This window comes from Alexandromys fortis, unplaced genomic scaffold (genome assembly GCF_014885135.2).
Source record: "Alexandromys fortis isolate MF-2015 unplaced genomic scaffold, M_Fortis_MF-2015_v1.1 scaffold_70, whole genome shotgun sequence".
NCBI lineage: Eukaryota > Metazoa > Chordata > Mammalia > Rodentia > Cricetidae > Alexandromys > Alexandromys fortis.
This window is the reverse complement of record NW_026067955.1, coordinates 2497213-2517163: the sequence shown is the minus strand read 5'-3', so window position 1 is coordinate 2517163 and position 19951 is coordinate 2497213. Positions and strand designations below refer to the sequence as shown.

Here is a 19951-nt window from a genome sequence, read left to right as displayed (position 1 = left end):
GAGAGAGAGAGAGAGAGAGAGAGAGAGAATTAATTGCCCAGGCTTATCTTGTTTTTATCTCCTTCACTTTCTTTCATTCATTTTAACAAATTCTGCTTGAGTACCTACAATGGATCTGAAATAATTTATGCTCCGTTCTCTGGAGCTTACGATTTAGTAGCTGAGGCCAACTCTAGCACAAACAACTCATTAATTACAGTTGTGTTAAGTCACAGGAGGAAAGGTACAGAATGCTACAAGTCCAGCACAAGCTGAGCTGTAGTGTTAGGGAGGTTTTCACAGAGGAGTTACTTAATCTAAGACTTGAAGAGTGGAGTTTGGCCAGGAGAACAAAGAGCAGAATTAACAAGGAAGAGCCTGTGCCATTCTCCAGTGTATTTAAAGAGCATTCATCTTTTGAATGTCCTCAAATGGAGTTGGCAAGGTGGAAAGAGCTGGCCTCCAGAGGCAAGGATGAAAAGGCTTGGAAGGGTTGAGGTGGTAATGATAAAAATCAGTTTCTGAGCCGGGCAGTAGTGGTGCATGCCTTTCATCCCAGCACTTGGGAGTCAGAAGCAGGCAGATCTCTGTGAGTTTGAGGCCAGCCTGGTCTACAGAGTTTCAGGACAACAAGAGATACACAAAGAAACCCTATCTTGGAAAGAAAGAAAGAAAGAAAGAAAGAAAGAAAGAAAGAAAGAAAGAAAGAAAGAAAGAAAGAAAGAAAGAAAGAAAAAAAAGAAAATCTATTTTATGGACATAAGTGTTCAGTTATCTTAGATGAACACTTAAGAGTCAAAACCAGGACTGGAGAGTTAACTCAGAGATTAAGAGCACTTGTTGCTCTTGCAGAGAACCTGGGTTTGGTTTCCAGAACCCACATAGCAGTTCATAACAACCTGTAATTTCAATTCCAGGGGATTTACCATCTTCTCTGACCGCCACAGGCACCAGGCATGCAAGTGGTACACACATGCATGCATGCAGGCAGGCAAAAACCAATCATACATATTTGATTAAATTAAAAATATCTTTCATTTTTTAAAAAAAAGAATAAAAGCTCTTAGGATAGAAATATATTCAAGGTCTTCCCTTGTTATGTTCTCAATAGGGATGCATGAGTTTCAGTTGTTCACTTGCAAATGCTTGTGGTTATCAATTAATTTAATGTATGCATTTACCTGCACATATATCTGTGCACCATATGTGTGCCCTGTGCCAGGGAGGCCAAAAAAGGGCATCTGATTCCCTGGAACTGGAGTTAGAGATGGCTGTGGGTCGCCATGCAATTGCTGGGAGTTGAACTCGGGTCCTTTGCCAGAGCAGCAGGTGTGCTCCAGTCCCGTGGTTGTAGAGATGGCTCAGAGGTAAAAGTACTGAGGTGCTGCATGTATATGGTGCTTACCATATGTACATGCATGCAAACCACAAATTTGGTTTGTGATGTGCAAAATTTAAAATATGTATGTATGTATGTATTTATTTGGTTTCTTAATACTTATGACAAATATTCCTCAATTTCCTCTGGAAATTTCCTCAAAGGTTCTTTGAGACACCAGTCAGAGAACAGAATCATTGACTCACCCATCCTGAGGCTGGTCCCACAGATTGCATAGATTTTAAACTAGCTATTAAACCTGCCTGTGACCCTTGGCCACATTCATCTGGATGGATGTGTGGTCCTTGGCACTGAGGATGCAGTTTCTCTTGGAGCATTTCCACATTTCTACAGCACTTACAGGTCCGGGAACTTGCTGACATAGCTTTGCATGTAGAGGCTGTGCTTACTCCTCCAGGTCCAGTGTACGTGCAAAAAGCAATATTTACTTTATTCCTATTTTACGTGTATGAACATTTTGTCTGTATGTAGGTCTATGCACTAAAACCCATAAAAAAATGGAGAGAACCAAATCCACAAAATTGTGCTCTAACCATGTCTGGTATCCTCAGAGGCCAGAAGTGAGTGTCAGACCCCCTGGGACTGGAGTTCCAGATGGTGATGAGCCACCATGTAGGTGCTAGGTACCAAACCCAGGTCCTCTGCAAGAGCAGCAAGTGTTCTTGATTACTGAGCCATCTCTCCATCCACAACAGAAAAAAAAATTTACAAGCCGGGTGGTGGTGGCGCACGCCTTTAATCCCAGCACTCAGGAGGCAGAGGCGGGCAGATCTCTGTGAGTTCGAGACCAGCCTGGTCTACAAGAGCTAGTTCCAGGACAGGCTCCAAAACCACAGAGAAACCCTGTCTCGAAAAACCAAAAAAAAGAAAAAAGAAAAAAAAATTTACACTGATACTATGAGAAGCTCACTTGATCAACAATGACCACATGGCCTGAAGTTACTGGTTCCTTTTGTTAATTACTACAGTGTCCCTCACATGGCTGCTGGCTTACCTTTGCAGTCCGCAAAGGCTTTTGTTTGTTGTTGTTTGGTTTGGTTGGTTGGTGAGGATACCTAACATATGCAAAGCAAGCATTCTACTTCAGAATCATGTGCCCCAGTCCCTGTTCGCAAGCTCTTATTGTGGGGCACAGACTGAGGAAGGTTTTCTATCTCCATCCCAGGAAGAACTAGGGCATGATGTTTACACTAGCACCCACCTAACAGTAAGTAATGGATCCACAGCCGAAGATCTATTCACTAGACACATGCAAAGCCTGAAAGGTGAGACCAATAAGGCTCAAATGAGAAGGAAGTGGGAAGATAAAAGTTTGGAAAGCAAATGAGACCCAGGCATTGGAAAGCTATTGGAATTCAAAAAGCAGTTAGGCAGGCAGGGCGAGGCAGCGTTACATATAATTGCCATGTGAAGTTAAGGTTGTCCGCCCTAGCACTTCCCCACGTGCACTGTGGACCAGTAAGGCACACATTACTGAGAGGCTCTGAAGAATCAGAACCTCGGAGCCCACCTAGGATTGACTGAATCAGATGTTTGCTTGTTAGCAAACAAGCAAAGACTGAATTTAGAAATCTAACCTAGTGGCATATAATATAAAATATAGAGATTCAATCTCTAGTACAAATCAGTGAATGAGATTGACAACCACAGGACTGTTGTTTGTTTGTTCGAGAGATGGGATTTCTCTGTGTAACAGCCTTGGCTGTCCTGGAACTCTCTTTGTAGACCAGGCTGGCCTCGAACTCACAGAGATCCGCCTGCTTCTGTCTCCTGAGTGCTGGGATTAAAGATGTGGGCCACCACTGCTAGCATGAATATGTTCTTAAAGGGAAACTGGGACTCTGGCCCTTTCTGGTCTTTCTCTGCTTCTTAGTTGCTATGAAGCAAATGGCTTTGTTATTTCACATTTCCCTGCCTTGACAGATGGCCTGGCTTAAAGAAAGAAAGAGCTCCAAATGAGCATGGAATGAGGCCTCCAAAACTGTGAGCCCAAAACAAACCTTTTCTTCTTAGAAATTCATTTGTTTTCTCTCTCTCTCTCTCTCTCTCTCTCTCTCTCTCTCTCTCTCTCTCTCTCTCTCTTCCTTTTCTTTTGTTTTGTCTGTATGTTCAGGATGGCTCAAATTGGCTCAAATTCATAATTTCTTGGCCCCAGCCTCCCAAATGCTAGGGTTACAAACAAGCATGCATCACCATGCTGGACTCTTCCAAGCTGGTTATTTTAGATACTCATTACAATCACGGACAGATGACAGAGTAGGTAGGTCTTGATTTATCAAGAAAATACTTGGATAGTTTTTAACAACCTGGATAGTTTCTAACAAAACAGATCTCATGTTTTCACTATAATTCACCAGAGTCTCTGGAGAAGGAGCCCAAGAAAGACATCTCTGAGAGGCACTATTAATAGTTGTTTGTTTGCTTTGTTTTGTTTTGTTTTACCCTGTGCTGGCAATATGATGTCCTGAGCTTTTGTTTTGTTTTGGTTTGATTTTTAATTTTTTTTTTGATTTTCGAGACAGGGTTTCTCTGTAGCTTTTGGTTCCTGTCCTGGAACTAGCTCTTGTAGACCAGGCTGGCCTCACACTCACAGAGATCCGCCTGCCTCTGCCTCCCGAGTGCTGGGATTAAAGGTGTGTGCCATCACCGCCCGGCGATTTTTAGTTTTTTTGAGACAGGGTTTCTCTGTGTAACTTTAGAAGCTGTCCTGGAACTTGCTCTGCAGATCAGGCTGGCCTAAAACTCACAGAGATCCGCCTGCCTCTGCCTCCCGAGTGCTGGGATTAAAGGCGTGTGCCACCATCGCCCAGCAACCTAAATCTCTGGGCCCCACGTGGTGGACAGAGAGAACTGACACACCTGGACATTGTCTTCTGACCTCTGCAGTCCTTCCTCCAAATAAACAGATGTTTAAAACATTTAAAATAAGAACATTAAAAGCTGGGTGGTGGTGGCACATTCCCTTAATCGCAGCACTCGGGAGGCAGAGGCAGGCAGATCTCTGTGAGTTTTAGGCCAGCCTGGTCTATAGAGCTAGTTCCAGGACAGGCGCCAAAGAAAGAGAAAGCCTGTCTGGAAAAACAAAAGCAAGCAAGCAAACAAACAAACAAACAAAAGAACATTAAAATATTATCATATCATTCTACCAGGAGTCCCAAGGAAGTATTTAGGAATCCATGGACCGAGTTTTCTAAGCGTACATCACAAATGCTGACTTTTAAGAACTCATGCCAGTCAGTACTGCGCTGTAAAGTGGCTAAAAATTTCCCAGCTGTTGGGCTTTGGCCCCTTTGAAAATCAGGGAGCAGGTTTATTCAGTTTCAGTTTTCCCTGATGTAACATTAGAGTCCCTTTCAGCCATAAAACTAATCAATGATTTTGAATACTTCCAATTTTTGTGGTGTGTGTGTGTGTGTTGTGTAGTGTATAGTGTGTGTGTGTTGTGCAGTGTATGTGTTGTGTGTGTGCTGTGTGTTGTGTGTGTGTGTGTGGTTTGTATGTGATCATCCAAGAGCTAGAGGTTAACATTAGAGATCTTTCTCAATTGCTTCACCAAGATTTTTCTTTTTCTTTTAAAGACTATTTTTCTAATTTTATGAGTGTCTTACCTGTGTGTTTGCAGGTGCACCCCGTGCATACAGTGCCTGGAGAAGCTGGAAGAGGGAGTCGAATCCCCTGGAACTGGAGTTTTAGACTCTTGAGAACTTCTGCGGATGCTAGAAACTGAATTGGGGTCCTCTGCGTGAGCAGCAAGTGCTCTTAACGATTGAGGCATCCCCCCAGGTCCACTCACCTTTGTTTTGAGATAAGAACTCTCACTGTACCCTAAGCTCTCGGATTCCACTAGATTGACTAGCCATCCTCTCTCTGCCTCTCCAGCACTGTGATTATAACCATGAGCCACCATGCCTGACATTTTACATGGTTCTCATACTTGTATAGCAAATACTTTACCATCTATCCAGTCCCAGGTGTCCAGGTGTCCTCAATCCCTTTCTATTTCTGTCCATTCTTTGGATTTCAGCTCTTTTCCCCCCCCTATTTGCCCCAGGCAAGGCAAACAAGAATAAGTCAATCTCCTCTACCCCACTTCAACTAAACCTCTAAGGCTCTCAATTCCCCCACATCCCCAAATATACAGAATACACTAGTTGTCGTTTTCTTGAGTTCATTTTCCTGCTAGCTTTTATGTGGTTCTGACCTTCCACCCCATGCCCTTGTCTTTCTCGTCCGTCTCTAAACTCCAATTCAGTTTTTTTGACCTCTTGTTTTAATGACATTCTTGCCCATCAGGTTATTGTTTTAAAGTCTGTTTACTTGAATAATAAGTAGCTAAGGTTTATTGAATATTTTCTATGTGTGCTAAGCACCATGTTGAGCATTTTATAGATAATATCCCATAGGATCTTTACCCACTCCTACAAATAAAGTACTATTAGCTTCTCTACCTTACAAATGAAGCCAATAAAGTTAACAGCAAGATTACATAGTTACTGTTGGCTCGGAATTTGAAACCAAGTACTCAGACTTCAGGGCCTGTACCCTATTGCTCCAATAAAAACAAGATTAAAGGAGCAAATGCCAGATTAAGGATGACTCTACGCTAGGAACCCAGGCCCTTGTGCATGCTACAAAAGCACTCTGCAGCTGAACCTGAGACAGTTAGGCTTTTAAGGTTTTTGAAAGCAACTAAATATATAGGTCAGTTTTGTTGGCTCGATCTGGAATCAACTAAAAGGCAAGTTGTGGGGCAATCCTGCGAGGAATTTTTCTGATCAGAGTAATTCAAAGTGGGAAGGTCCACCCTAAATGTGTGCAGCATTGTCTGGAGATAACCCAGTTCAAGAATTATTATTAATATTTTTATTTATGATAGGATCACTATGTGGAGCAGGCTTGTCTTGAACTTGCAATAATCATTCTTTCTCAGGCTCCTGAGTGCTGGGATTATAAATATTTGTGACCACCCACATCTCAATTAGTGTAGTTGTGTCCAATATAGCAAGTTATTGCTTCTTATTCTGTAGCTATCACATAGGGTCCACAGCAATAATTTGTTATCCCAGAGTGATCTTTGAAAAAGCAGTCCAAGGGAAATGGCTCAGGGCTAAAGCACTTCTGTACAGCATGAGGACCTGAGTTCAGATCACTAGCATCCACACAGCCCCAGGTGTGAAGGTACAGGTAACCCCAGCAGCCCTGGGGAGGTAGAGAGAGGAGCATCCCTCAGGTCTGACATCCAGATAGTCTACCAAACCAGAGAACTCCAGTCCAGTGAGAGACTTTTGATGTGGCAATCCCTTCTGTGTGTTGCTTTTCTTGGTTAATGAATAAAGAAATTGGCCTGATAGGGCAGAACTTAGGTAGGTGGAGAAGACAGAACTGAATTCTGGGAGGAGGAAGGCAGAGTCAGAAAGAAGCCATGGATCCGCCACTGGAGATAGACATGCTGGACCTTTGCTGGTAGGCCACAACTTTGTGGTGATACACAGATTAATGGAGATGGGTTAAATTAAGATGTAAGAACTAACCAATAAGAAACTAGAGCTAATGGGCCAAGCAGTGATTTAATTAATATAGTTTCTGTGTGGTTATTTCGGGACTAAGCTAGCTGGGCGGCCAGGACCAACAAGTGGCCCTCCTTGCAACAGACTTTGTGTAAAAGAAATGAAATAAATAAATTATGATGAATAATAAAGAAGTTATTTGAAATTTATCTCTGGCCTCCTCCACTCTCTGCTTAACTCACACCTACATGCTCATACTCCCTACAGACACACCCAAAGATAAACGGGGAAATCAATCCAGTCCACTAATTCTTTCCCTTTTCTGACTGTCTTCTCACTTATTACTTGAGCTCATGTGTCTCGGTGTTTATCAAGTCTAGTCTTTTTGTTGTTATTGTTTTTTAAATGAAAGCAGAAGTAAGACTTCAACAGTTCTCCGTTCAAACTCTCACTCCTTAAGCTGCCATCTGTTGGGAGACCTAGGAAGGTCAGCAACAGATGGGCAGATAGCGTTAACTACTAAAGCCTTTTGCAAACAGAAACAGCCACACAAGTCCAAAGTGGGTCCTTCAGTCCGTCTGTAGCTGTACATTTACGTGTTGGCTTTCAGTTCCTTGAGACACCTTTCAACTGTCATTACAATCATTTTTGACATTTTGTATTCTGCCTCTTATTTTGCATAGAAGTAATAAAGGGGGATTTAATATTTAGAATAAACAGCTATAAGTCAAGTGATGTAGACATATCTCTATGAATTTGAGACCAGCCTGGTCTATATAGGGAATTCCAGGACAGCTAGGACTTTATTGACTCTGCCTCAAAAAATGAAACCAACTAAATTAAAATAACTACAATAAAGGTGACCTTTCTGTCATTTGCTTGGGCATCTGGAGTTTAGTTTATACCAAACTTCCAAGCACATTAGCATGTTTTTAAATAGGTTTCTTTTAAACTCATATGAAAATTTACACATCAAACATGAGTGAACCATGTTGCAAGTATTTCTCCCAATTTGTCTCTCTTTTTTTTTTAAAGATTTATTTATTTATTATATACACAATATTCTGCCTGCATGTATCCCTGTGGGCCAGAAGAGGACACCTGATCTCATTATAGATGGTTGTGAGCCACCATGTGATTGCTGGGAATTGAACTCAGGACCTCTGGAAGAGCAGCCAGTGCTCTTATCCTCTGAGCCATCTTATCAGCCTAGCCAATTTGTCTCTTTTATTTGTGATATTGCTTTTGCAGATGACATCTGCGGGGTCTGTAATCATACACATCTATATTTTGCTTGTAGATATTGCCTTCAGCACCATTCTTCAGAAGGCTCCAAGCATCCTTTTAGTTGTTTAATGTTCGCCAAGTTCTACTAATTGTGGAGCAAGATTCTAAACTGATACCATGAATGCCGAAACAAATCTTCTACTTATTGTATGCCTCCTAAGTATCACTAAGTACTGCTGCTACAGGGTCACGTGAGACTCACTCCACAGGACAAATTGGAAGAACGTTAAGAGGCACTAAGTTCTTATGGCAGAGGATACTCAGTCCATATTCCTTGGTATCATATCCCTTGGGTAGTTGGTCATCTGGAAGATGAGATACTGGATGAAGGTGAAGTAAGCCAGGACTGAGGCTGCAACCCAGTTGGTACAGTTCTTGCCCAGCACGGGTGAAGCCTTGAGTTTGATCCCTGGCACTGAAAGACTTGTTGTGGTGGCACGTCTGTAATCTCAGCAATCAGGGAGTGCAGGCAAGAGGATTTCGGTGATAAACTCAGAGTCATCTTTGACTACATGGTAAGTTTAAGACCAGCCTTGTCCATGTGACATGTGTCTCGAAAGTAAACAAAAATTTATTATTTCAGTATCTGTCAGTCAAAATCTGGTTGTTGCTTAGCTGGGTTACTGATCTCAGTATTCATCATAGGGGTGCAAATGAAGGATTGGCCAAGGCTCCCATCTGTATCTGACTGCAGGAAGGTTTGAGTCCAACTTCGTTTACATAGTCCTTGGCAGGATTGAGGTTCTCACAGAGATCCGATGTGAACTCTCAGCTACTGCTCTGGCACCAATCCTGCTGCCATGCTCCCCTCCATGATGGGCACAGACTCTAATACCCTCTGGAACTGTGAACCCCAAATCAAATGCTCTGTTTTGTAAATTGCCTTGGTCATGTTTTTCCACAGCAAAACAAAAGTTACTAGGACATGTGGGTGCTGGGAATGAAACCTTAGTCTTCTGGAAGGGCAACCAATGCTCTTAATGCTGAGTCACCTCTCCAGCCACTAATCCATATTATCATTACACATACATTCCAATTCTTTCCAGAACATTATTCTTTCACAAATACTCAGCTTGGGCCATTCACAACTCTTAGAAGTCCTCGTTGACAATCTTGTCTGCTTCCTACTATGAGTCAGAGTCCTATCTTGTTTCCCAACATTCAGGTCATCATCTACTATGGTATTAATACTTAACATATTATTGTGTGATTCATGGCTTAAAATGTGTCTATTATTATGAGTCTATGAGCATGTCAATGGCTGAAATAATTTTATTCATCTTCTTAACCTAAATAGCTAGCATCACGCCCGACATATTGATGACTGACTTGTTAAATTAACTAATATACAGGCCTGTAAGAGCATAGTGACCTTTCCAACAACTTCACAAATGAATGCTGCTTGAGACTGATCTAAGGGCCAGTCATTTAAAACAGACTAAGTGGCCGTCTTTGTACATATTTAGGCCTAAAACAAAGCTTTGTGCTTTGAATCCTTTATATTTAGTCATCTGTTATAATCAAATGAAGAAAATAGTAATTCTTGTTTTGTATTCAGATGTGGTATCAGGCTCACAAGATAGTAAATAGTGTAAAGTAACATACTTAATTCGTGGGGTTTCCTGCTTTGAACCCTATGGTGCTAACTGCTACATGACAGTGCCTTTAATAGTTAGCTGAACAGAGCCAGGCATAGTGATGTAAGCCCAGAACACTGGACACCATGGCAGGAAGGCCACCCAGGAAAACTCTGTCTTAAAAAAAAAAAAAAAACTAGAAAAAATTTTCCCTGGGTGTGATGGTGCACATCTTTAATCCCAGTACTTGGGAGGCGAGGCTGGTAGATCTCTTTGGGTTCAAGGTCAGTATGGTTTACTGTTCAGTTGCAGGACGTTAAGAGACCTTGTTTCAAAAAACAGAACTCCCAAATAAAAATGGTGACTAAAGGGAAGGGGCTTATTTTAGTCAATTCCCAGTACCTCAAAGAAAAAACATCCTCCGAATATCGACTTCCCCACCACATTCCTGTGTGTCTGATCCTCCCTCCACATATATTCCTTTGCATAGGGTTTTCTTTCTTCTTCTTCTTCTTCTTCTTTTTTTTTTTTTTTTTTTTTTTTTTTTTTTTTTTTTTTTTCTTCTTCTTCTTCTTTTCTTCTTCTTCTTCTTCTTCTTTTTTTTTTTTTTTTCGAGACAGGGTTTCTCTGTGGTTTTGGAGCCTGTCCTGGAACTAGCTCTTGTAGACGAGGCTGGTCTCGAACTCACAGAGTCCGCCTGCCTCTCCACATATATTCCTGTAGAAAGTTACAAAGGCTCACAGCTCTCATATGCCTTGAAAAAAATGTGCCCACACACAATTTGATTTGTGTTGTATAAAGAAATATGCCAATTGATAACTACTACAGCACTTTGGGACCATTTTATTTAGGAACACAGAGAGACAAAGTGGTGATTTTAGTATTTTTTTTTTTTGCCCTTTAAAACTCTTTAAAATGGAAATTCTAGTGTTTCAGCAGCAATGTTACTCACACTTCTAAGCATGTTAAACTCCCTATTTTTTACATTTAGTATGTGAATGCACATACATACATGTATATGTGTAGGACAAAGGAAAACTTGCAAGAATTGGTTTTTCTTCCACCATGTGGGTCCTAGGATCAAGCTCATGCCACGAAGGTAAGAAATGTTGACCCACTGAGCCAGCCAGCTCAAAATTAGCTGTTCATAAAAGCAAAATGTGAAGCAATTCATAGAAAATTCTAGACAAGAAGTCAAATACCATAAGCTTTCCATTATCACTCTTCTGATATTGACTGAGGGTATAGAGAAATTTGATCTCTGCCATCTTGAAACATGACTGGAAGAGGCGACATTTGGTTGCTGGAGTTGGAAAGGGTGATTGTGCTGGTTGTAGCTGTTTGGTGCTGAGAATTGAGCACAGTCCCTTGTGTTTGCAAGGCAAATACTGTGGTACTGAAGCTGTCCAGAGCCCTGTTATGACTTTTAAATCACGGTATTGTTTCCAAAAGAAGATACCAGAAGAACAAAAAAACAAAAATAAGTAAAATACAGAAGACAAGCTTTTTCATTTCTGAAAGCTTTGGTGTTCTTGGGACACACCCAACACTGCTGCTTCTAGGCTGTGGCAGCTAACTCCAAGCTGCAGTTCTTCATGCAGTGACAAGCACACTGCACTGTGGGCTTTGTAGCCCGTCTGTTTTGATTTCTGTATCAATCTTAACTTGTAATTCAGCATTAAAAGCTGCAGATGCGGGAGGTGAGATGGGCACGTGCCTCAGAGAAGTCCCAGATAAGGAGTGGTGCAGAAGAAATGGACGTTCAGCCTCTCCCTCCTCTTTCTTCTCTTTCTTCCAGTCTTCAAGTTTTTATGGAGACCTAGAAGAATTAGCAAAAGAGATACCAATGTTTATTTAATGTTGACAAGATCCACTAAAGAAGTCAAGAAATGTCTATTGGTCACAGTGTCAGGTTATAATTGACCCCACACTAGCAAATGGGAGGTACAAGGATGATTCACACTCTAGGTTTTTTTTTTTATTTCTTTTCTTAAGATTTATTTATTATGCATACAGTCTTCTACCTGTGTGCCAGAAGAGGGCATAAGATTGGTTGTGAGCCACAATGTGGTTGCTGGGAATTGAACTCAGGACCTCTGGAAGAGCAGCCAGTGCTCTTCACCTCTGAGCTATCTTGCCAGCCCCCAGATTCCAGGTTTTAAATACTAAGTTTGGAATGACTTGAAAAATAGCAGTTTTGAAACACATGGATTAGATAAGCAGAGAGGTTAGACAGACAAAACATATATTAAAAAATATTGAGGCTGAGGAAAGTCTAATGTGATTTCTTCTTCAATTACCTTTATTCGGTGTGTGTGTGCTCATGCATGTACACTTGGATGCATGTACCACAGCAAATATGTGGAACTCCGAGGGCAGTTTCCTCAGTCTGAGAATCTGAAGCCATCTGAGGTTGCAAAGACACTTGTCCAAACAATAGCAAAACGAATATGTGGTTGGTTTATCAAGTGCAAACAAATTCATTCATTTACCCAAAGGCGAAATTTATCCACAAGGCAACACAAACTAGAGAAATTAGGACCCATAGAGAAATCTTTTCCAACTTTATTAGAAAATACCCTTTCCCAGTTGTGGTGGCACATGCCTATAATCTCTCCATTAAGAGACAGAGGTAGAATGATTGCTACAAGTTTGTGGCCAGCCTGGGCTCTATAGGAAGACTTAGTCTCAAAAACAGACAAACAAACAAACAAACAACATAAGAAAATCAGGTAGTGGCTGGGCGGTGATGGCACATGGCTTTAATTCCAGCAGTTGGGAGGAAGAGGGGTGAATTCCTGTGCGTTTGAGGCCAGCCTGGTCTATAAGAGTTAGTTCCAGGGCAGCAGGACAGCTAGGACTGTTACACAGGGAAACCCTGTCTTGAGAAACCAAAAAAAAAAAAAAAAAAAAAAAAGAAGAAGAAAGAAAAGAAAGAAAATCAGGTAGCTAACTCCATTAATCCCAGCAGGCAGGATCTCAAAGGCAAGTGAATCTCTATGAGTTCTAGGTCAGCCAGGTGTACACAGTGAGACTTTGTCTCAACAATCAAAGAAGAAATGATAATGGAGAAGTAAGGGGTAGATGAAGAGAAGATGTGTACCACCACCACCTGGAGCTAATAATTTTTCAAATGTCATTCAGATATAGGAATGAGAGTACTGCATTACCAAAAATGATTCCTTCCTGCACCAAGGAAGTATTAGCTTATCTATTTTCTTTTTCTAAGGACCATGTCCTGTTGTTTACAGAGTGCAATACTTCCACCCATTACTTCAGACAACAATAACACAGGCAATACCTTTCAGATCAAATCATTAAAAGAAAAAAAAAACAAAACCCTAATAATGTATGCAGGTCATCCCTCGGCCAATTTGGGACCTTAGAGAAGCTGCTCTACTGGTTTTCCTGAAATATCACCATATACCATAAGCTAATCTCAATCTAAGATGCTTTCTAAATATGAATGGAATGACTATTGCCAAGAGCCTGATTATGTTTATCCTAGAGTAGGAGAACCAAAAATTTAGATGCATTCTGACATTGCTCATAATATTAGTTAAGATTCATTAGATAACAGAGGATTTTTCTGAGAAAAAAAAAGATGAATTTCTTTTCTAGAAATTGGGGGTGACGAACTTAAGAGATGGCTCAGTTGCTAAAGTTCCTGACTGAATTTGATCCCCACCATTCATGTGAAATGGCAGGTAGGCAGCTGGCATCTGTAATCACAGCCCTGGAGGGGTGGAGATAGGCAGATGCCTGAAGCTCACTGGCCAACCAGCCTAGCCAAATGGATAAGTCCCATTTTGGTCAGAAGCCGTGTCTTAACTAAGGAGGAAAGCAATCGAGGAAGTTAATTGATGTTGATCTCTGGTCCACACATACACATTCACACACACACACACATATCATACACATATACAAACACACACACACACACACACACCCTCAAAAAAGAAGGATCTAGGGTGTATACATATTAGCGTAATTAAAATACAATGACATAAAAGGCTTAAATCTAATTGGCTATAGTTTTCCCAAGGGTGCAGATTATTATGACAGTAGTCAAACTAATGATCTTCACAAGTCTACCACTTGTTAACTCTACGCCAAAACTCTTTTCTCCCATCCTCATGCTGTCACGGTAGCACTGACTGAGAACACTGAGCAGTGACTGTGCCACAGCCTGAAAGTTACACTGTTGAAATTTCTAATACCAAACAAGTTAGTATATTAGCTTACTCAAAACTTTCAGGACATGGACAGAATGTATTCAAGTTTTTTGCTAGACTCAAACAAATGTGCCTCTAGCACATTAAGCGTCTCATTCCTCTTCAAAACTGCATGAGCCTGGCCTTTGTTTTTTCTTCCTTCCTTCCTTCCTTCCTTCCTTCCTTCCTTCCTTCCTTCCTTCCTTCCTTTCGGATCTAGTTCATTCAGTGATTTTTTTTATTAATTTTATGTTCATTGAGCTCTACATTTTTCTCTGCTCCCTTCCCTGCCTCTCCTCTCCTCTCAACCCTCTTCCAAGGTTCCCATGCTCCCAATTTACTCAGAAGATCTTGTCTTTTTCTACTTCCCATGTAGATTAGATCCATGTATGTCTCTCTCAGGGGCCTCATTGTTGTCTAGGTTCTCTGGGATTTCTATTCTATTTCTTTTGTCTTTCGCCCAAACTCTCACCAGAATGGCCCTTTAGTCTCTGCTTATGATATTCTAAGGTTTCTTTAATCCACTGTGCCAAAATCTTTCAAGTTCCTCCAGAAAGTCCAAGATCCACATGGTCAAGCGCATCACAGCACCTTGGTACCAATTTTCTGTAGCATTTTTCTCGTTGCTGTACAAAAAAATAGCTGACAAAGTCAACCTAATGGAAGAAGTGTTTGTTTTGGCTCATGGTTTGAACAGATACAGTCTTCTCATGGCAGGGAGCACATGACCGTGAGGAGGTGCACACTACGTCTATACTCAGGAATCCAGAGCTATACTGGTGTTCTCATCGCTGAACCTGTTGGGTCTACTTCAAAGTACACCCAGACTTAACCACGTGTATCTCCAAGGTCATAAACTAGCTCAGGCCATTATTACTCTCCACCTGGATGTCTGAGATAGTCTCATAATTAGCTGATGCCATTGTAGCCTATGCTCTATGAAGTACCCATCTATCTTTTAAAGAACAAGGATCATATTGCTTTACCCTTCTGCTTGAAACACTGCCCTAATGTAAGCTTCTTAGGATGACCTACACTTCTCACTGTGTCCTGCATTATCTGTTTTCTCTCTTTTTCAACCCTTAATAGTGTTTAGCTGCTCAGCATATTTCAGTGATGTTGATATTTTCAAGTATCAAAATTCCAAATATGGTCCTGCTTTCAATTTTTACTATAACTTAATTTCATGTGCTTTGAGAGGACTGAAAGGGCAAATTTGGGGTAGGTTTTGTTGTTGTTGGTTTTTGTTTGAGATATGGTTCCTTCACAGAGCCCAGGCTTTGTGGCTTCAAAGTTCAATCCTCAGGCTCCAGCGCTGTTAGAATTACAGGTGTGAACCACCACATACATTGCTGGAGGTCCGAGGAAACTAATAAAGTTATGGAGAGTAGGTCAAAGTTTGAGAACAAATTTCTAAACGTGACAGCAGTATTGAGGGTCAGCATATTGCTAAGCATGTTTTTTTGGATTGTGGCTAGCCACTTCAGTACCCAACGGGAGATGTGGAGGGTAGGTACTATTAAAAGACAGGTGATGCAAAGGGTTTTTAAGGTCTTCAGAAACTGTCATGGTTACTATCATCAACTTGATGGACCAAGAGTTGGTTAGGAGGTGAACCTCTGGGCAAGTCTGTGTGGGACTTTCTAGATGCAATAATTAAGGTGGGAGATCCACCCTAAATGTGAGCTGTAAGATTCCGTAGGTTGGGGTCCTAGACTGAAGAGTAAGGAGAAAGTGTTCTGAACACCACCATTCATCTCTCTGACTGCTGATACACTGTGACAAGCTGCCTCATACTTCAGTCACCATGCTTTCATTGCCAGGACAGACCTTGTCCTCACACTGTGAACCAAATTAATTCTCTTCCTTAACTTGCCTTTGCCTGTTATTTTGTCATAAGAGAAACTGTGAGCACAAGAATGTTACCGAATTATTTCCATAGCTGTAACACAACAGGGATGCTGAAGAACAAAGTGTGTTTATGTCTATGGCTTGTCCCAGTTGTGGCAATAGCTTATAATTGCTAAATAGAAACTGACTCAGCTGGGTGGTGGTGGTGCAGGCCTTTAATCCCAGCACTTTCAGAGGCAGAGGTAGGTGGATCTCTGAGTTCGAGGCCAGCCTGGTCTACAGAGTGAGTGCGAGGATGGGCTCCAAAGCTACACAGAGAATCCCTGTTTCAAAAAACCAAAACCAAACCAAAACAAAAGAAACAAAGAACCACTGACTCAAAGAACCAACATAGAACCTAGAGCTGATGTTAAGAACTTTGATTTTAGCTGGGCATGTTGGTACATTTCTTCAACCCTAGCATTTGGGAGGCAGAGGCAGGAAGGCCAGGAGTTCAAGGTCATCCTTGACTATCTTTTAAAAAAATTTAAAAAGGCTCAGCAGGTACTGCAAGTCACTTTCCACCAGAGCCCACACAGAGAATGAGCTGACTCCCACAAGTTCTCTTCTGACCTCCACATACCACGCCCCCACCCAGTAAATATATTTTTCTAAAATACATTTGATCATTTGAAAAAAAATTTGACAAATGAATATGGGTATATATCTATTCTATATCTATCTATCTATCTTCACGTTTCAAAGCCAGTTTCTAAAGGGAATGTATATTTTGAGTACTTTATTTGCTAAGCTTTTCATAAATTAAGGATTCAGCTTTTAAAAGGTTTCCAGCCTGGCCAGTCCTTCCAGTTACCGGAAGAGGGAGGCTTCTTCTGCCTCTGCTTCCTTCAAAACAATTCCCTGGCTCTCCTGCCCTATTTACAAGGTCCAAAGCAAATAAAACAACTTAAGTCAAGTGTTGGAAAGGCATAACATGCCTTGTCATGGCTTCTAACTAATTTGCTTAATATTTCCCATTTATCGATTGAGTTTTAAGCTTCCGTGTTACCATGTTTTGAGAGAGGGCATCTTTCCCTTGTCCTCTGTTGAACTAGCCACAGTGACACAGGTCACTTCTGCACACCTCCGGTCCTTGGAGGTGTGGTTTGCCTGTATTGTTTCCTGACTCTCCTGTATTTTACATTTCATCTAATATGCAGTATGTATCAGAAAGCCTTTGCTCCACTGCTGGGGATTGAAACCGGGGCCGTTGTGCATGGTGGGCAAGAGGGCAATCACAGGGCTACACTCTTTCTTGTCTCCTTTCTGTTCTAGAGCCTTAGATGCCTGTGCTATAACATGGACACTAGGACTCAGTGAAACTGAGCGCTAATTTTTGGAAGGCCCTTAGAGATCAACTGAGGAAAGCCATGGCTTTCGTATTGTTTAGGACCCTCAAGAAGTGGGGGTCAAAATGAGTTCGAGAAACGTCTCTTTACGATGACGTCGCGTCAGGGGACCCGTGAACCGCTGCAGATTCACAAGAGTGGACAGCAACACTCCAACTACCTGTCACACAATTTGGAGTTCCGCGTACTACCACCCTCCAGGCAGTAACTCTGGCAACGGGAACTTTAGCAGAGCAGCAGACGGCTTTCCGGAACTAGCCTGGGCGGGCGAGCAGTGTCAGTGAGGCCCCAAAGCGGGGAAGGCCGGCGGCGAAAAACCTCTGCCTGGGCGCTCCCCGGGCCCCTCCCAGCGACCGGAAGGCCTCAGCCTCAAGGACCTGCTGGTTCCCAGTCCAGCCCGGTCGTCCCCGCGCCGCCGCGCTCAAGCCCTTCTCCAGCAGGCCGTGGGGTCTCCCCTTTTACTACGCAGGGGCCAAGGGGCGTGGCGCGGTGACGCACAGGGGACCGACGCGATGACGCAGCGCGACGCGGTGACGCACGCCCCTTTGTTGGCTCAGTAGCGGTAGCAGCGGCCGCGGAGGTGGCGCTGGGGACTGTTTTCCGTCCGAGGCCGGAGCGGAGCGGTGTCTGACTGAGGCGGGCAGCAAGCGGCCCCCGCGCTCCCTCCCGCCCTGCTCCGCGCCCTCCCGGCCGCCGCCGCCGCCCACCTCCAACCGCCGCACCGGGGGAGCAGCCGCGGCCCACGGGGCCGGAACCAGGCCTGCGTCCGGACGGCAGCCGGAGCCGGAGCGAGAGCCGGGGCCTCGGCGTCCCCGCCCTCTCCGCGCCGCGGCCAGCGTCCGCCGGGCCCGCGCGCGTCGCGCCATGGACTCGGACGAAGGCTACAACTACGAGTTCGACGAGGACGAGGAGTGCAGCGAGGAGGACAGCGGCGCCGAGGAGGAGGAGGACGACGACGAGGACGAGCCGGACGATGATAACCTGGACCTGGGCGAGGTGGAGCTGGTGGAGCCTGGGCTGGGCGTCGGCGGGGAGCGGGACGGACTGCTGTGCGGGGAGACGGGCGGCGGCGGCGGCAGCGCTCTGGGGCCTGGAGGAGGTGGCGGCGGCGGTGGCGGCGGCGGCCCGGGGCACGAGCAGGAGGAGGATTACCGCTACGAGGTGCTCACGGCCGAACAGATCCTGCAGCACATGGTGGAATGTATCCGGGAGGTCAACGAGGTCATCCAGGTGAGGGGCCCCGCCACGCCGTCTGGCCCCGGGGCCGGCAGGAGGATCGGACCCTGGAGGCCCGCGCGGCGCCCCAGGGGCAGGCCTGGGCCTGGCCCGTCCCGGGCCTGTCCGCTCTGCCGGCCGGTTGGGAGGTGCGTTTGGGCGGTGCTTCCCGGAGTCCTGGCATGGCGGAGGACTGGGGCTGCCGGAGCGGCTCTGTCCGGCAGTTCCTGCAGGACCACGGCCCCGGTGTCCTTCCTCGTGCCGGAGGATGGGCCACTGGGGCAGGCTGGAGGAGGGGGTGAGGGGGTGAGTGTGGAAGAGGTGTCAGAAAGAATCCGGCCCTTTTCACCAGGTTTATCCTAGCCCTTGAGTCTCTTGAGCAGTTTCACACGGGATTAGGGCAGGCCCTTCAGAGCAGCTTTGGTGTGCGATTGCCCCAAGTGGGCACCGGCTAATAAAGAAATGGATCTCCTTGGCAGTCTTAAGTGGCTACTTAGAGGTGGGGGAAGGGAACTATTTCTCGGAAGAGGTGATGATGGGCTTTATTTTCTGATGGTGAGGCTTGTGCCTACTCTTTCCTTCCTTCTTTTTTCCTCTTTTTTTTTTTTTTGTCTTTTCTGTTTGGGACCTGCTACGTGATGGAAGCTGGTGGAATAGTTATTGTAGATTGCCTATCCACCCTTGCAGCTTCAGCAACAATAAAACTCAGTGTTGTCTAATTGACAACTCTTTTGTGAATTAGAAAAGCTTTAGGCATCTGAACTCTTTTAGAGATTTCTATTTCGTGCGCAGAAAGTTAGGCTTTCTTTTAGCTAGTAACTACATCTCACATAACATATACATTATATATGTTTTGTATTTTTGAGCTTTAGTAAATAAATCTCGATTTGCTTGGGGAAAATGTCACGAATGGGGCATGACTGAAAAAACGAAAAGGACACCGATCATGTGTAAAAGTCTGAAATTCCAGCTACTTGGGATTGGAGGGCTGAGGCAGGCGAATGGCAAGTTTAGGTCCTGCTTGATCTGCAGGCTGTCCTGGGCAACTTGGTGAGACTTTGTCTCAAAAAAGAGAACCGAGGATACAGCCCAAGTAGAGCACAGGACTAGCGTGTTCGAGGCTTTAGATTCAGGCCTCAGTTTTGCAAAAATAAAAGAATGAAAATGAAATCTTGATTTAGTTCAACTTTTAGAAAACAGTAGTTACATGGGAGGAAATTACATAGTAAAAAATTACTCTTGTTTTAAAGCACATTACTTTTTTTTAAACTTGAGTACGGGCAGATTTAACAGTGTCACTGCCACTTGCTGACTTTCCATTATTAATATGTTTATGGTTTCATCCAGTAGGCACCGTTTTGCAGATTAAACCATGTAGGCATTAAAGAATGTGTTTTTAATAATGGAAAAATCTCATCTAGTGCTGTTATTAGTGGTAGTATCACATTTCAATATAGATAATGTAGTCTCGGGAATAAATGGAAGGATTTTTTAAATAAGCTTTATTATTATTATTATTATTATTATTATTATT

The 19951-nt window shown here is 43.4% G+C and overlaps 1 protein-coding gene and 1 long non-coding RNA gene across 3 annotated transcripts in view; one reads left to right on the top strand and one right to left on the bottom strand.

Moving 5' to 3' along the window:
- Positions 1–10576: 10576 nt before the first annotated feature.
- LOC126507442 (uncharacterized) lies at positions 10577–17558 on the bottom strand. The gene is made up of 3 exons (XR_007593527.1): positions 17363–17558; positions 12050–12173; positions 10577–11568 (listed from the first exon to the last, which is right to left on the bottom strand). It is a non-coding gene; the product is annotated as an uncharacterized lncRNA (long non-coding RNA).
- A 389-nt stretch (positions 17559–17947) lies between these two features.
- Arih1 (ariadne RBR E3 ubiquitin protein ligase 1) overlaps positions 17948–19951 on the top strand; it is a 107903-nt gene continuing 105899 nt past the window's right edge. Inside the window, exon 1 of one of the 2 annotated variants that reach the window (XM_050151840.1) lies at positions 17948–18432. In XM_050151840.1, coding sequence (XP_050007797.1) covers positions 18067–18432 — 366 coding nt within the window. In that variant the 5' untranslated portion in view covers positions 17948–18066. The remainder of the gene's footprint in view (positions 18433–19951) is intronic. The other variant, XM_050151839.1, reaches the window with a different exon arrangement.